Below are 17,126 nucleotides of genomic sequence, written 5' to 3'. Positions count from 1 at the left end.
TATATTTTTAAAAAACTATATTTTTATAATATTTATATATTTTCTATTAAAATAAGAACTAATGTGTTGTTGCATATAAACAGGATATACATGACTTAAGGTAAATATAACACAAGAAAGTTTCATAGTGATTCTCTTAAAAGGGAGGAAGGGTGATGAATGCTATACCAAGAGAACAGCTCCCCACCGAGGAGGAGCGGAACAGGGTTAGAGCTGCAGCAGAGTGTGAGACCATGGACCTCAGTCACATAACTGTGGGCTTAAAGCCTCCTTTGGCCATCTGTGAGATACAGTAAATATTTCTTACATTATCGCCTTTTATTGTGAGATTTGTTAAGCAAACTGCCTAGATTCTAGAATATAGAAGGCTATAATGAATGCAGCCTACTAACACCTTCAGTCACACCAGTAAATCTGTCTGGCTGTCAAAACCATTCATTCAGCTTCAATTTGTGAGATCAAGATAAGGAAGCAGTTGCTATTTATAGGCCCTCCCAACTAACTAACTGCACAAAGAAATCAGGCCAATAGGGTAAAATGACTGAGGTGAACACTATACTCACATATTTCATTTCAAACTTCTTAGCCAACATTTCCACTTCTTGCCTCTCCTTATGCTCATCATCAAATGGGTCTTCTGCATGAACAAGCTTCTTCTGATTCAAAGGAAACGGGGAAAGAAACAGAAGTATTACAACTACTTCAACTAGACTGCCATATACTAATGACATATCAACTACAGTTCAGTATAAATAAGTAGCATATCAAATAGATATTCAGTACTATATATTCTATAACTACATCCATTGTATTATTTTCCAGACTGGAATCTACCTTTAAATTTCAATGAACATAAATAGGTTAAACGTATTAAAAGCAATCCTTTTTTTTTTTTAAAAAAATGATAGCTCACAGAAGGAAAGTATCTGCAGTTGATAGACTTACACACACTGTACAGTAAGAATTCCAACATCAAAACTGACTCCACTTGCAAAATGACCACATGACCATCCCATCCCAAATAAAGCAATCTCTCCCTAGTCCAACACAGGTAAAAATGAAAATATGAATTTTATTTTGATATTATCCCTAAGAGCTAACTGATTCAGCCATGGATAGCCCTTAAAAGGTATCCAAATTACTAGAGAATCAAGATTCATCATATGCTTACAAGTTATTACTTAAGTATCTGCCAGGGGCCCTGGCTTTCTGCTGAGACTTAGAATCAATAACTTCTTATATTGCCTGTCTCCTGTCAATGGATACCCATTCAAGGAAAAGACAAAGCTAAAAAAAAAAAAAAATGCAATAGCTGATCATGGCTTCCTACTAACAGTGTAGAATGAAACGCCATTCTAAAATACACTTTAAAACACAGACACACTCACACACTATGAGCAAGGATCCTATATTCACCAGCCACTCGTCAAAACAGATAAAACTGTATCCTTTCTTGACTTTACTATGTTTTCAAAAAAAAATTAATGTATTATTATTATTATGTGCTGCATGATGGAGGGGGTGGGGAAGTGCACACACGTGCAGGTCCAGGGCAACTTTGTGTAGTTGATTCTCTCCTTGTACCTTTCTGTGGATTCTGGGGATTGAACTCAGGTTGCCAGGCTTGCTCTGACCTGACGTGCTGTTACAGCAGTTATGTTTTATATATATATGATTTTTTTAAAAAAGGCAGAGCTACTTTTAAAGAAATACAATTTTTATCCAATTTCAGAAAATTTACTTTGAAAGTAAATTTGGTTTTGTTGTTTGCTTCTTTTGATTTTTGTTTTGTTTTGTTTTTGGTGACAGGGTCTTACTAAGAAGCCTAGAATGACCTGGAACTTAGTTAGATCAGGCTAGCCTCGAACTCAGAGATTCTTCTGATTCTCCCTCCTATGCGACTAAACTATGTACAACCATACCCCTCTCAAAGTAAATTTTAACAGGCGTTTTTGTTTGTTTTGTTTTTTAAATACAGGGTTTCTTTGTGTGTAAGCCCTGGCTGTCCTCAAACTCACTTTGTTGACCAGACTGGCCTTGAACTCACAGAGATCCTCCTGCCTCTGCCTCCTTGGATTAAAGTCCTGAGGATTCATTTTTTTTAACCTGATGTAGCAGCTTCAAATAATTAAAAGTATATTACAACCAAGACAAAGACCTGAATTTAGTACTAAGGTGTTTCACCCTAGATAGAAAGACCAATACACATAATCAGCCTAAAACAAGACAGGGAAACATGGATAAAGAGAGGTTTCATCCTTCCCAGCATATCAAAATAAAGAGGGGGGGGGAACTCCTTAGATTTTAAGGAGTTGATTTTAGAATTTCTAAATGTAATAATAAATATTTATAGAATATCTTCTCCTAATTGGCATTATGAATAAAAAATATAAAAAAAAACAATTGAAAACAAACTAGCAAAGTGAGACTGGTAAGAAGTAAAACTGCTACATTGGGGGCACAACAGTCCCCTGACACTAATGCAAGCAATCAGTATCTGTTGTCATAAACTATCCCCTCCCACCACTGAATAGTTCAAATACTAGATCCTTATTATCAGTACAATCAGGATTTTATGACAGTTTTATTGAACTCAGAGCCTTTCACTTGCTGACTTATTTTATATATGCAAATACAAACACAAATTTTTACTAAGAATCACTTTTTTTAAAAAAAAGATTTTTATTTTTTTATGCACATTCGGGTTTTGCCTGCCCAGAACTGGAGTTACAGTTGTGAACTGCCATGTGAGTGCTGAGAATTGAACCTGTGTCCTTTGGAAGAGCAGCTAGTTTCCTTAAACTTCAGCCATTTCTCTATTTCACCTTTAAATGTTATTCTAGAATTTTTTTCAAGACAGGATTTCACTACAGTCTAGACCTCAAAACTCACAATCCTGCCTCAGTATCATGAGTATACCATGCCCAGTTTAATCTAAAATATTTTGTGTATTTTATACAGGCGTTGAAATCTATCTCTTGTTTACATGTGGTCTATAAAATTAAAATAAACTCACTTCTCCTTTACTTTTAATGCCTGCAATCCAAACACTCAGGAAGCTGAGGCAAGAAGTCTGACAGAAGTTTGAGGCAACCTGGCCTACACAGTGAGACCTTAAGTACAATCCCCCACCTCACCCCCACCCCAGCCAGGTGAAACAAATTGTAAATTATCAGCTATCTATGAGTAAAATCAATGCAATGGTTTTCTCCTTTGATCTCAGTAGCATGTTCAAATCTTTCAAAGGTCTTATCCAATATATGCAAGTGACAAGCAACCGAAAAGCACAGAAGTCTGTAACAGTACAGTTACATCACCATCATCATCGCTTGTTTTTCTCTTCATAGGAAATATTTAACTCATTATGTTCTCAAATAGGTGCTCAGGTTATCTGATTCTTGGTTTGCTAAGAACTGAGCTTTTTTCTCTTATGTATTTATAAAGTCCAAAACTTACTCCACAATGCACTTTCTCCGCAATGGCGAACAAACTAATCTTTCAGGATAGGAATGATTCCAATGTCTCAGAACCACCTAAACTACCATAATTATGGCATAATACCACAAAGAGAGCAAGGAAAAGGGCTGACCTAATATGCAAGGTGATTTTGCTTTTTAGAGTTAGCCAAAATATGCTTTTCCTCATAAATACAGAAAAACTCCAACTGTATTTCCACTAATTGGGATTGCACTCTTAATTTAGCAGGTCTGAAGGGGCTTATTTAAATGAACCCCAGTACAGATGGTATTTACAAAAAACATTTTCAACAGTCCACAGCTACCAACTTTCAGTTAACAAATCTTGTTCACAAACATACAGCTATTTAAAAAATCTGGAGACTTTTTCTTCTAATTCTGCTTAGCCTACTACAGGTACATTATTCACTTCCAGTAATTCAAAATTAAAATTATTTTGGAAAGATTATAACTCCAAAAATAAAATTAATCTGTGTCAGGCCTGGTGGTACAGACCAGTAATCCCAGCTACTCAGAAAGCTAAAACAGCAAGATCATGAAGTCAAGGCCAGCTTGAGCAACTTAAAATTATCTTGTCTCAAAACAAAGAACGAGGTAGACTGGAGTCCTGTCAATGATCTAGCAATACCTTTGGCGTGATTCTCAGCATTGGAAAAATAAAAGTGAAAGACTTCCTAGAGGAGGAAATTTGGGGCTTCCCACTTTCTAGACATTCTAATACTCTTTTGCATTCCAACTGGTCACTCTTCTAGGATTTCCCTTTATGGAGCCATCACAATTCACTTACAAAGGTGTTATTTATACATTAGCAGGTAATAAATACATCAAGTAGGACTAATCATAGGAAACAGTAGCAAACTCCTGCTACAAAAGTATACGGCATTAAAAAACAAAACAAAAGAATAACAACCTGAAACAGAGTAACAACCTGGTCTACAGAGCAAGTTCCAGGGCAGCCAGGGATATACAGAGACACCCTCTCAAAAGACCAACAACAAAAAATAAAAATAAAATTCAAAAAAAGAAAAAACCCAACAAAACAAAAAACAAACACCAGGATAAATTCTTTTGTGGAATTACAAAAGATATATGCTTGAATATATAATGAGAAATCTGGATCACTAAATCCCTAAATTGATAATATATATGAAACAAACACAAAAATTAAGACCAATTTATCTGTCTCTTAAAACATGAAAGTATAGCCATGTACCATGAACCATGCTTTCAGGTTCGGGGAAAGATCACATACACAATGATAAATACCACAGAGTCTAACTAAATAGCAGGTTAAATGGTTAAGTACCGTATAGCTAACTATATAGGTGGTTAAAACACCTAGGTTAGCAGGGTGTGGTATCCAACACCTTTGATCCCAGCACTGGGGAGGTAGAGTCAGATGGATCTAAAGTGGTAGTCCAGCCTCATCTACAGAGTGATTTCCTGGATAAAACTGCTACACAGAGAAACCCTGTCTCAAAAAAGCAAAACTAAAGCAAGCAAACAAAAAAATCCCACCTAGGTTAAGTGAACGAACTTTCTACAGTGTTTGCACAATGACAAAAGACTAACTAGCATTAAGTATTTTTACCTAAAGATGGTTTTTGTCCCGCCGTTTTGTTACACTTATTTGTGTGTGTGTATGTACACCCTGCAGAGGATAATGGTTCTCTCCTTCCACCATGGGGGTCCTGGGGATGGAACTCAGGTCTTCAGGCTTGGCAGCAAGTGCCTTTACCTGCTGAGCCATTTTGTCACCCAGTTCTGGTCTTTTGAGTCAGGGTCTTACTAATGTGGCCCTGAACTCTCCATCCTTCTAACCCCAGCCTGCAGAGCGCTGAGGTCACAAACTAGCAAGCCCATCTACAAAATGTTTTGAATCTGTAACTTAGCAAATTATAAAAACCGAACCCCTTATACTAACAAGTCAAATATAATTTCTTTGAAAAATGCTTCAAATTAAGACTAAAAAATGACTTTTTTTTTTTTTTTTAAAGAGCTCTGGTCGGGCAGTGGTGGCGCACGCCTTTAATCCCAGCACTTGGGAGGCAGAGGCAGGCGGGTCTCTGTGAGTTCGAGGCCAGCCTGGACTACAAGAGCCAGTCCCAGGACAGGCTCCAAAGCTACAGAGAAACCCTGTCTCTTAAAAACAAAAACCAAAACAAAACAGAGCTCTGAATGGAGGCTACAGAACAAAATGTTACATGAAAGTGACCAAAATGGTCTCTACCCCCCAAATTTCATTTTGTCTGAAAACATTTAGTAATGATGGCTGCACAATACTTATAATTAGCCATCAAAAGATTATCTGATACAAAATGAACACAGGCTAATGATATTTTTTCAACGTGAGACTTTTGATTAAGAGTCCTTCATTGCAATAACAAAGATAGTTGATGAGAGATACTAATGAATTATGGAGTCCATTAACCTGCTAGAAAGCCCAGCCTAATAAAGAGCATAGTCGCTAAACTAGAGGACAATTGTATGTCTGTCTGCCTCTGTCTCTTTCCCACCTCCCCCCCTCCTAAAGATCACCAACCCACAACAATAAAAATTACAGTCACCGGCAAACCGCTGTCCTAATCCCCATTGTTCAGCGCTTTCCTCAAAGGCATACCTATGTATTTTCCTGTTTTTCTTTTTTTATATAAATTCAAAGCCAACGTTTTTCCCATCTCTCTCCAAAAGGCTACACCGGACAAATAACCCCGATTCGAACTAATAATAACACTCAAATAATATGATTAGACAGCCACCGAGTAAGACAGGAGACCTTTCCATTCAAAGACAATATGAACAAACTCAACACACACACACACAAAGCTAACAATATTTACCAACACGAGTGCAACCACATTAACGAATCCACTTTTTCATTCCTAAGGTGGAATCTTTAGTTTCTGAAAATGTTTAAATTCTCTTAAATCCCCTTCAATCAAGGAAAATAAACCACCCGGCCACGAGCCCATCTCAGCAGCCCTGGCGCCCGGTACAGCTGGGTTGAGGAAGGATGAGGACGAGCCGAGAAGGGGTCACACAATCTCTCCGCTTCAGACCGGGGGGCGTGTCCCCCAAGGTTTTTTCGCTTCCCTTCTACCGGAACGACAGATGGAGTGCCACAAGAAGCTAGCCGCCCGGCTCGCGGGGCCTCGGGATTTGGTGTGGGGAACAGAAAGGAAAAGGAGGAAAAAAAAAAAGCTGAGGTTTCGAAAGGTGCAGAGGAAAACCAGCTCGGCGCGGTGTGGAAGGGGCAGCCTCGGCCACCCAGGTGGGCCGAGCCGCACAGCTCCCGCCCCGTCTAGCCGCCCGGCCCCCGCCACCCCACCCCCGGGGCGAGCGAAGTGCAGAGCAGCCCGGGCAGGCGGCCGGTCCGGAGGCACCCGGGCTGTGGGGCGGCCGGGAGGGAGGGACCCTCTGTACCCGTTGTTCTCCGCACAGCAGCAGCTCCGGGTAGCTGAACTCCACGCAGCTTTCGTCCGTGGGGTCCTTGAGCACCAGCTCCAGGCGAACCGTCTCCTTCGGCGGTCGCGGCGGCGGCTCCGCCCGGGCAGCCGAGTCCCGCGGCGGGGCGGTCTGCAGGGACAGCGGCGGCGGCGGCGGCGGCTCGGGCCGCGGGGGCTCGCGCTGCAGCGCCATGGGCGGCTCGGCGCGGCTGACCTCGCGCTGGGGGAGCGGCTTGTCGCGCGCCGGGTGCTGCGCGTCAGCGCGGGGGGCCGACTCCGCCCGGGCCGGCTGCGGCGGCTCCAGGCGGGGGGGCTCGCGCTCGGCGCCCGCGAAGTCGGCCTCGCGCCGCCTCACCGGTGACAGGCTAATGAACGCGACTCTGCGCGGCTCCGCCATCCCCACTGTTGTGGCCCTCGGCGCTCGCTCGAGCCGGCTCTCGCCTCGACCCCGCACGGCGTGCCTGCCCGCCTTTCCTTTCGCTCTCCGTCGCTTTTCTTCCCTCCAGCACCCTCAGCCGCCTCCGCGGACGCCACCGTGAGTGCGAACCGGGTCCCTGTCCCCGCTACTACGTTCTGATAAGCTCCACCGCCATCGCCAGGGTCGCCGCAGCCGCCATGTTGGGTCCCCCACATAAATAGAAGCAGGCCGCTGAGCGGGCGCATGCGCACACCGGAGACGCTCGCGTCCACAGTCGTGGCTGTTGCTCAGTTTTCCTCTTTTCCTCCCAACAGTCTGGAGTGCCGACAGCTCGACGGAAGTGACGTCACATGTGGCCCTGTCTCCGTAGCAACGGAGACGCTATTTCTGCTTTGGCTCCGAAGGAGGGGTTTGGGGTTCCCGGAGTGATTTCCTCTGCTCGCCCGGAAACCGAGGCGCGCTCGCGGATCCCTCAGGGTGAGCGTTGCGATGTGCCTGGGAACGACCCAGACATGGCGCCGCGTCCCGCCCGTCGACGGCCTTTGGCTCTCGGCCCGGGGGAGCAGGGTTGTCAGCTGAGGACTCCGGGTGGACCCTGGAAAGGGTGAGGGACTCGCGGCCTGGCCGCGGATCCTGCCCGCCCGGTGCCCAGTCGCCGGAGGTGTCCAGAGTAGAAGTCAAAGACTAAACTCGCCCCAGACCCCTCCCGCGGGCGCCACGCTGCCTCCCACACCGCCGCCGCCTACACTTCTCCCCAGCCGCTTCGCGCACGGCAAGGAGACGCTCGGTGACGCGCAGCGGTTGGGAAATTGAACTGGCAAACGAACAGTTCGTGAAGACTTGAACGTCTTAGCAGGGTTTGTTGTTATTTTAGGAGACTCGTTCTCGGGGGGAGGTGGTTGACGACTTTGAGGCTCATTTCTGAGTGAGAAGGAGCGCTGATTAGGCTTCGCTGTTATACCCATGGGAACCGAATTGTGATTCGGATTTTAAAGGATGAGAATTACTGACCGTTTTAATCTATTCAGTAGAAAGTGAATCTGAAGACTCGTCTTTCACATCCTCAAGGAAACCCAAGCTTGTTAATTGCCTTAACTGTATTAGATGCTGAGGAGCTGAGTCAAAGTGACATCATTTTTTTAACAGGCTGGTATTGACTCAGAATTCTGTTCCTTTCCAAAAATGCGCCATTTGATGATGGAATGTTCGTCCCAAAAGTTCCTCCTCGTTCTAATACAGGCTTGGAGGCACAGGAAGAGGCAGGCTGTGCGACTTCAACACAGTCTGCATAACCGGCTCCAGCCCAACTAGCACCTCTTTTTGGTTTTTGCTGGCAGGGTTTCTCTGTGTAACAGTCCTGGCTGTCCTGGAACTCACTCTGTAGACCAGGCTGGCCTCGAACTCACTGAGATTCACCTGCCTCTACCTCCCAAAAAGTGTGTGGCACTCCAGACTCAGGTGGATCTCTATGATACAAGGACAGTCTAGTGGACTTAGTGAGTTCCACGCCAGCCAGAGCTGGGAGACTTTGTCTGAAAAGGAGGAGGAAGAAAAAAAGGAAATAAGAAACAATCTCTTTTAGCTCTAAAATGCTGTACTATTTCCTTGACACCATGCTTTACCTACAACATTCCTTCCGCCACCACCCCCAATTTTGATTGAGATCTCTTATTTTGGACTGAAGCACTTAAATGACCTTTCTGTCCCCAGACTCTATTTCTGCCAGTCTTACCATAGGGCAATTAATGTTTCCGAAACACTTTTTGTTTTATCATTCTCTATTCCAGCTCCAATTGAGCTGCAAAGTGAACTCTATACCTGTGTTCAGTAGCTACAATTTATCCCAGAGCTTTGGGTCAGTCTGTCCTTGAGCCAGCTCTTCTGTGTGTATACTGTTCATCCAACTTTATCATCTGCTGGGTGCTTTCCTGATCCACCGTAAGAAATAGATTCTAAGCCTTGACATAAACACTAAAACCACACTCAGGAGGCAGAGGCAGGCAGATCTCTCTGAGTTTGAGGCCAGCCTGATCTACAGAACAAGTCCCAGGACAGTCAAAGTTGACTGTCTCAAAAATCAAAGCAGAAAGTTAGTTCTTTGTAACCTAATGTCCACATCCACACAGCTGACGTGCAGTGTGCCTTCCTGTGAGGCACAGAATGGAAACAGTGATGGAGGTCAAAGGACGATTTGTGGAGCCTGTTCTCTCCTTCCAGGTGGCCAGACTCTGCACCTTTTCATTCTAAATGTTCTATAGTAATAGTTTAAATTGTAACATCACCAAGAACAAGTTTTTTTGTTTGTTTGGTTTGGTTTTTCAAGACAGGATTTTTTTTTTGTGTGTGTGTGTGTGTGTGTGTGTGTGTAACCCTGGCTGTCCTGGAACTAGCTCTATAGGTCAGATTGGCCTCAAAACTCCCAGAGATCCCCCTTGCCTGTGCCTCCTCAGTGCTGGAATTAAAGGCATGTGCCACCTCTACCCAGCCCCAAGAACAAGTTTTTGATTTATTAGGTTATTTGTCAAAAAGTATATGTGCCACATCCACCATATCCACCAGTGCTGAATAAAGAAGTTGTTCTTATTTTGTTTTTCTCTTTGAAACAAGGTCTCACTATGTAAACCAGGCTGGCCTTGAACTCAGAGACCCTTCTGCCTTTGCCCCCCCTAGTGTTGGGAATTAAAGGTGTGCAACAGTATGCCTGGCTGGTTTTCAAACCTTAATATAAGCCGGGCGGGCGATGGTGGCGCACGCCTTTAATCCCAGCACTCGGGAGGCAGAGGCAGGCGGATCTCTGTGAGTTCGAGACCAGCCTGGTCTACAGAGCTAGTTCCAGGACAGGCTCCAAAGCCACAGAGAAACCCTGTCTCGAAAAACCAAAATAATAATAATAATAATAATAATAATAATAATAATAATAAACTTAACATAAGATCAATTTTCCTTTTCCTACATCAGAAGGCAATTAATACTCTTTCCCTAAGATTTGCATTAACTGAGTTATGCCATTCACTTTATATTTTAAGGTCATATGTAAAGGTCTTATTGACTGTTTCATTCTAGTGAAATTTCAGGTGTTTTGCTTTCAAAGTCATATAGCTAACACTGTCCCTGAACTCCTGACCTTTCCAATTCATCTCAAGTTAGTCAGTTATTATATGTCCCTTCACATCCAGCTATCTTAGGAATTTTGAAAGTATTAAGCTTCACCAAGTAGTCACACCTTTAATCCCAGAATTTGGGAGGCAGAGGCAGTAAGATCTCTGAGTTCGAGGCCAGTCTGATTTACAAAATGTGTTCCAGGATTGCCAGAGGTACACAGAGAAAACCTGTCTTGGAAAATGTAGTGATATTTTGTGTTTTAACAAATAAAGCTTCCCTGAAGATCAGAGAGTGAAGAGCTTAACCACTAGAGGCCAGGCAATGGTGGCCATACCTTTAATCCCAGCACTAGGGAGGAGGAGACAGGAGCTAAGTGCAGTCTGAGGTTTGGTGAAGATGGTTGCAGTGTGCACTCTAAGGAGGCAGCCTGAGGACAGGATCCCCCTTCTGGTCTGAGGATTTGGGAAAGGTAAAAGGTCTCTCTGCTTCTCTGACCTTTCAGCTTTCATCCCCTACTATCTGACTCCAGGTTTTTATTATTAAGACCAATTAGAATTCATGCTACAGTGGGGGAAAAAGTATTAAACTTCCACAAGTACGCACATTTCTATATCTTTTCACTTTCCTAATTCTCCCCTCTTCCTCTTGCTCCCTCTTTTCCTCCCTCGCCCCTTCTTTCTCCAGGGTCTCACTATGTAGTTTTGGGTGTCCTGGAACTCGCTATGCAGACCAGACTAGCCTCTAATCCACAGAAACCCACTGGGAATCAAGGGGTGCACCACTATGCCTGGCTTCTATTCCTTTTTCTAATAATACTCTTTGAGAGTATTTTATTGTATCTTGAATAACATCATGACTTTATATTCACATATATAATCATGTATTATATTGATGACATCCTTTTCCTAAAAACATAGAAGCCCCCCCCCCAAAAAAAAAACTCAATAGAGAATTCTGAGTGTTTTGTCAACAAACAACATTCTCTCTGCTTAATTGTGATCATGTAAAATTAGACTGTCTGTCCAAGGAATGAGCCCAGGATTTGCCTTTCATGGAGCCATACATACCCTCACGCCCCACAACCTGGTCTTAGCAGTTGTACTGTTAAGTTCTAAATAAAACCTGGTGTGGTGTGTGCTGATGTTTTCTCCTTAATTCTATTGTGGTTTGCTTTATTTGTTCTTAAATGATGCTTGTAACCCTCAGAATCAGCTCCTGAACCCTCTAGTTGGTTGCAGTTTTGAAGTTGAAGTAAATCCACAACTTAACAGAGACTGAACAGGTCAGGAAAATGTAATTTTGCTCCTAGGGACTAGAGATAGACAATAGATAAATACATAATCTCAGAGAACTTAGAAAACCCTAAATGATGTAGTTGAAAATTGAAAAAAAAAAAGGGGGCCTTTCAAGAGGCTAGAAAGAGGTACGGCAGTTCCTAGTAAGTGGCAAGTCAGTGTTTTACATAGTTAAACCATATACTATTGTAGTGATATTTTGTTTGTAGTCCAACAAATAAAGGTTGTCTGAAGATCATCCACTAATTAGCCATAGAAGCAAGGCAGTGGTGGCACATGCCTTTAATCCCAGTACTCAAGAGACAGGCAGACAGATCTTTGTGAGTTCAAGACCACCCTGGACTACAATAGATTGATCCATTCTAAAAGAAAAACAGAACTAGGTGGTGGTGGCTCAGGCTCACACTTTTAATCCCAGCACCAGGGAGATGGATACAGGAAGTTATATGACTGGGCAGAGAGAGGAGTATAGCGAGAGGAGACAAGCCCAGATGCAGGCTGAGGATTTATGGAGACAGGATTACCCCTTCAGTCTGAGCATTGGTAGAGGTAAGAACTCTCTAGTAGCTGGCTGCTCTGCTTTTCTGATCTTCAGCATTAACTCCTATATCTGAATCTGAGTTTTATTATTAATACAAATTAAAATTCATGCTACATATTGTAAAGTCAGATTATTCTTTATTTTTATTTTATTATTTTTTGGGGAAGAAGTTTGAAGACAGGGTTTCTCTGTGAAACAATCCTGGCAGCCTGGCACGAACTTTGTATACCAGGCCGGCATTGAACTCAGAGAGATCTGCCTGTGTCTGCCTCCCAAATACTGGGAATAAAGGCATGCACCACCACCACCTGGCATACTCTTGTTTTTTATATTCGTATATATGTGTAACAATTATATATCCTGAGAGATCAAGCTATTAAGCTATTCATACCTTATCTGTCTCTGTGTATTGTATGTACATGCTTCTGTGTGCACATATGCTTGGGGGTATTGATTTTGGGTGTCTTCCTCAATCACTTTCTACCTTATTGTTGTTTATTACACTTATTTTGTGTGTTTCTGTGTTTGGGAGGGGAAGGTAGAGGGTGTACATGTGCTACAGTGTACAGGAGGTCCGAGAACAACTTGCAGGAATTGGGTTTCTCCACCATGTGGAGCCTGGGATTCAAGCTTAAGTCATAAGCATGGTGGTTCCTTTATCTGCCAGGCCATCTCCTTAGTTCATCTGCCCTATATTTTGAAACAGGCCCCTCCCAGAACGTGGAGCGCATCCACCTGTCTGTTTCTTCAGACTGAGATTAGGACCCAGCTTTCTACTAAGTGGCGAGATCTAAGCTCGGGTCTTCATGCTTTTGTTGGCCAGCAGTTTACTGACTGAGCCATCACCCTGGGCCCCCATTCATGCCTTCTTGAGAACACTTGTGTGAGGAACCAAACAGATGTCTTGAAAAACTCTGAAAGGAGAGATTTGAAGAAAGAGAATTTAAGTACAACCTCTGGAGGGAGTGAGCTGGAGTTTTGAGAGAAAGGTGGAAATCTGAGAATACAGAGATGAGCTCAAGTAGAGGTGACAGACCAGGCCGTTAAATATTATTAAAAATGGACCCAGAGGCAGGAAATTTGGCTCAGTGTTTAAGAGCAAGTACTACTCTTGTAGAGAGCCTGAGTTCACTTCTCAGCACCCACTTCAGGCATCTCCCAGCTGCCTATAAACTCCAGCGCCAAGGGACCTGACATGCTATTGTAGACTCCACAGGCACCTGCACCCACAGACAGAAACACACACAAATGGACTCAATAACTAAAAAATAAATCTTAGCTAAAAGTGAACCCAAAAGCGAATGGAAAGTAATTGAAAGTGACACAGTGATAAAGGAGTCAGCTAATTTTCCAGTTCTGTCAAGTCTACCGTGTGACAAGGACTACTGATCGAGCCATCTCCCTAGCTCCTTTCTCCTTTATTATTTTTTAAGTTTTTGCTTTTCAAGACAGGGTATCCCTGTAGCTTTGGAGCCTATTCTTGAACTAGCTCCTGTTGAACAGACTGGCCTTGAACTCAGAGATTCACCTGCCTCTGCCTGGCAAGTGCTGATATTAAAGGCGTGCGTCACCACCACCCGGCTTTTTTTTTAGCATCATTATTGGATAGGCCAGTCCAGATTAAAAACTTGAAACCCGTAATCTAATCCCCAAATCCCAGGGAAGGACCAATAATTGACTGTGTCGGTGGCAATCCTCAAATCAGTCAGCTGCCAGGAAAGGCCTGCTGGCCTGGCTTCTGCTAAGGTGGATGGAGTTTAGGCAAAAGGATGCTGTTCCAGGAACGACCAGGAGCCTGACAAGCAGCTACTCTGAGGCCCCAAAACACAAAACTGTAGGACAAAATTGCCCATAATGCCTTGTGTTTAAAAGGTGATGACTTTTTTACTCACAGAAGAAAACATAAATACAACATAACTCATGAAAGGAAAGAAAATTTAAGCCAAATCAAGAATTATGTTGCTGGGCAGTAGGGGCACACGTCTTTAATCCCAGTACTCGGGAGTCAGTCAGGAGAATCTCTGTGAATTTAAGGGCAGCCTAGTCTGCAGAGGTAGTGCCAGGACAGCCAAGCCTACACAGAGAAACCCTGTCTTGAAAACAAACAAAAAATGATGTTAAAGAGCTGGCCTCTCAGAAAACAACACAGACCAGCAAAGCACAAAGTCTAGAAACTAGACAGTTTCATGGGGGAGTTCTGCCAAACGTGACGGGAAAATGGGTTTCATAGTATTTAAATTGCTGCAGTATAGAACAGGAAGTGTCTGCTCCCCAAAACTTGGTTTTTTTTTTTCAGGTATCAAGTGAAATGCTGCTTCCAGCTCCAGCATAAACCTTCGGTAACACTAGAGGAACAGCTGTCCTGAGGTGCTCTTTGATCCGCTAGGTTGATGAAGGAGGTAGAAATGGGTGGTACTGAGCTGCTGAGGATGTGGAGAAATAATCACTTCCTTTTATTGCTGGAATAACCTTTGCGTGTGGCAATTTAGAAATACCTGTCAATTGCACACGCGCTTTAACTCCCAATTCTGTGGATTTATCAAAGAGCTGTATTTTATTACAGTTTGTTTAGGTGTGTGTGAGAGAGAGGGAATGGAAAGCGGAGGACATTTTACAAGAGTGGGCTCTCTCAGTGTGGTCCTGGGGTGAACTCTACATCCTCAGTGGCAAGTACCTCTACCCTTTGAGCCATCTTTTTTTAACTTTCTTTTTTATTTATTCTTTGTGTCTTTCACATCATAAGTCTTATCCCACCTATCTCCTACCCCCTCTCATCTGCCCTCTGCCCCTGCAGCCTCTCCCCTCCTACTTCAAAAAGAAAGAAAACAAAATTTAAGGTAAAGAAGGAAGAAAGGGAAACTTGTCATGGAAGCTGCAGTGTGAATTGTACAGTGTTCATTTCAAAAAATCATTAGTTTGGTTTGAGGCCCCTGGTCTCTGCTGCACTAGCAACACTGGGACTCTTCCTGGACATCCCGTTGCTGCCCTGTGTCGTGGAGATCCTGTAGCCCCCACCCCATACACAAACACCTGTGCTCCAGCCCATCACAGATGGGGCAGATGTTGGGGTAGGGCCAACACTTAACCCTGGGCCTGGGTAGTTACATAGTCGCTCAACCTGCCAGCTCTCTCCTGTCTTCACCACCAGGGTAAGTTCCCCAGCAAGTTCACACCTGGCAGCAATGAGCTAGCAGCAGGGCCAGTAGTCTGGCCTTTACATCCTCAGGCTGGTTGGTTCACACCTCCACCTTCAGGGCCAGCTCTGCTGTGTTGTCCAGTGGAGGTGCAGGGGCCACTCTCCTAAGTGCTGCAGCTGATGAGGAATAAGGACAGCTCCCTGGCTCTTATGACCTCAGGACAGCTGGGCTTGGGGGAATCCCCTGCCCGTGGGGCCACATGACAATTAAGTCCACTGAGCCATCTTAGCAGACCAAACAGCTACAACATTCTGTATATTTTTCTTCTTTCCCAACTTGATTGGTGAGATGTAAAGGATTTTTCATTTATTTTACTGATTTAAAATATTTTTTTACTTTGAAATTCTTTTTCAAAGCCAGATCCTTCACACATTGTTACTATTATCATTTTTCTATTTTCTTTGAGACAACATCTTACTGTGTACAGTCCAGACTGGGTTCAAGTTTTCATTCTCCTGCCTCAGACTTCTGAGTGCTGGGATTCTAGGCAGGAAACACCATATGGCTTCTATTTTTAGCTTAATTAATTTTGGAGTTGATTAGTCTTTCTTGTGGAATCCTTATGCTTATTTCAATAATCTTTTTATAATCTCTCAAGATCCCAGTGTCACCTCATTCATTTTTTTTCCTGGTTTTTAGTGTAAGGTCTTAAGACCTTGTCTCCAGGGTGTAACATGAATCTAGTTTGGAGAGCCTCTTTTACTTCAAAGTTAGGAAGGTTTTATCTAGGCATGTGTTGCTTTTTTTCTCCTTTATTTTAATATTTTAAGAGCTGGGATGGTAGTTTATGGAAGGATGTCTCCAAGCATTCCAGAAGCCCAGAGTTAAGTGCCTAGCATAACATAGAGTAAAACTTGCTGATAGCACAGTAAGTACCTAGTTTCTTTGGTTTTAGTTTTAACTTCTGCTTTGTGATTAAAAAATACGCATACTTTCTGGGCAGTGGTGGCACATGCCTTTAATCCCAGCACTCAGGAGACAGAGGCAGGTGGATCTCTGTGAATTTAAGGCTAGCCTGGTCTACAGAGTGAGTTCCAAGAGAGCCAGGACTGTTTCACAGAGAAGCCCTGTCTCAAAAACAACAACAAAATACACATACTGGGCATTGGTGGTGCACGCCTTTTAATTCCAGCAGCACCTGGAAGCAGAGGCAGGTGGATCTATGTGAGTTTGAGACTAGACTGGTCTACAGAGAGAATTTCAGAGTTTCCATGCAGAAAAACTATGTCTTGATAACCAAAAATAAACAAAACAATTTTGGGACGGGGTTGCAAGGGTAGAGAGTGGATACAAAGTGACAGAAATGAATGGGATCGAAATGCATGATGTGAGAGACACAAATACATAAAAAGAAAGCTTTTTAAAAATACACACAGTGGTTCTGCTGAGGTTCCTGAGGAGGGTCTCCAGTGTTGAGGTTAAAACTTCAGGGTGAGGTGGGAATGCAAACTTGTGCAACCACTTTGGAAAGCAGTGTGGCGGTTTCTCAGGAAATTCGGGATCAACCTACCCCTGGACCCAGCAATGCCACTCTTGGGAATATACCCAAGAGAGGCCCGATCATATGACAGGGGCATTTGTTCAACTATGTTCATAGCAGCATTATTTGTAATAGCCAGAACCTGGAAACAACCTAGATGTCCTTCAATGG

At 43.4% G+C, this 17,126-nt stretch overlaps 1 protein-coding gene and 1 long non-coding RNA gene across 9 annotated transcripts in view; one reads left to right on the top strand and one right to left on the bottom strand.

The window, feature by feature from the left end:
* Ubn2 (ubinuclein 2) overlaps positions 1 to 7,646 on the bottom strand; it is an 80,202-nt gene extending 72,556 nt beyond the window's left edge. For 5 of the 7 annotated variants that reach the window (XM_050147925.1, XM_050147920.1, XM_050147923.1 and 2 more), the window contains exons 1-2: positions 6,900 to 7,646; positions 564 to 656 (exon numbers count right to left, since the gene is read on the bottom strand). In XM_050147925.1, coding sequence (XP_050003882.1) covers positions 564 to 656; positions 6,900 to 7,319 — 513 coding nt within the window. In that variant the 5' untranslated portion in view covers positions 7,320 to 7,646. Of the gene's footprint in view, positions 1 to 563; positions 657 to 6,316; positions 6,863 to 6,899 lie in introns of those variants that run through there. The other 2 variants (XM_050147921.1, XM_050147926.1) reach the window with 2 other exon arrangements.
* On the top strand, positions 7,320 to 17,120 carry LOC126505175 (uncharacterized). 2 transcript variants are annotated; one of them, XR_007592833.1, is made up of 3 exons: positions 7,320 to 7,457; positions 7,655 to 8,197; positions 14,575 to 17,120. It is a non-coding gene; the product is annotated as an uncharacterized lncRNA (long non-coding RNA). The 2 variants fall into 2 exon arrangements; XR_007592832.1 differs by lacking the exon at positions 14,575 to 17,120 and having other exon boundaries at positions 7,655 to 11,386.
* Positions 17,121 to 17,126: the final 6 nt, after the last annotated feature.

Source organism: Alexandromys fortis, unplaced genomic scaffold (assembly GCF_014885135.2).
Source record: "Alexandromys fortis isolate MF-2015 unplaced genomic scaffold, M_Fortis_MF-2015_v1.1 scaffold_57, whole genome shotgun sequence".
Lineage (NCBI taxonomy): Eukaryota > Metazoa > Chordata > Mammalia > Rodentia > Cricetidae > Alexandromys > Alexandromys fortis.
This window is presented reverse-complemented; position numbering and strand designations above follow the sequence as displayed.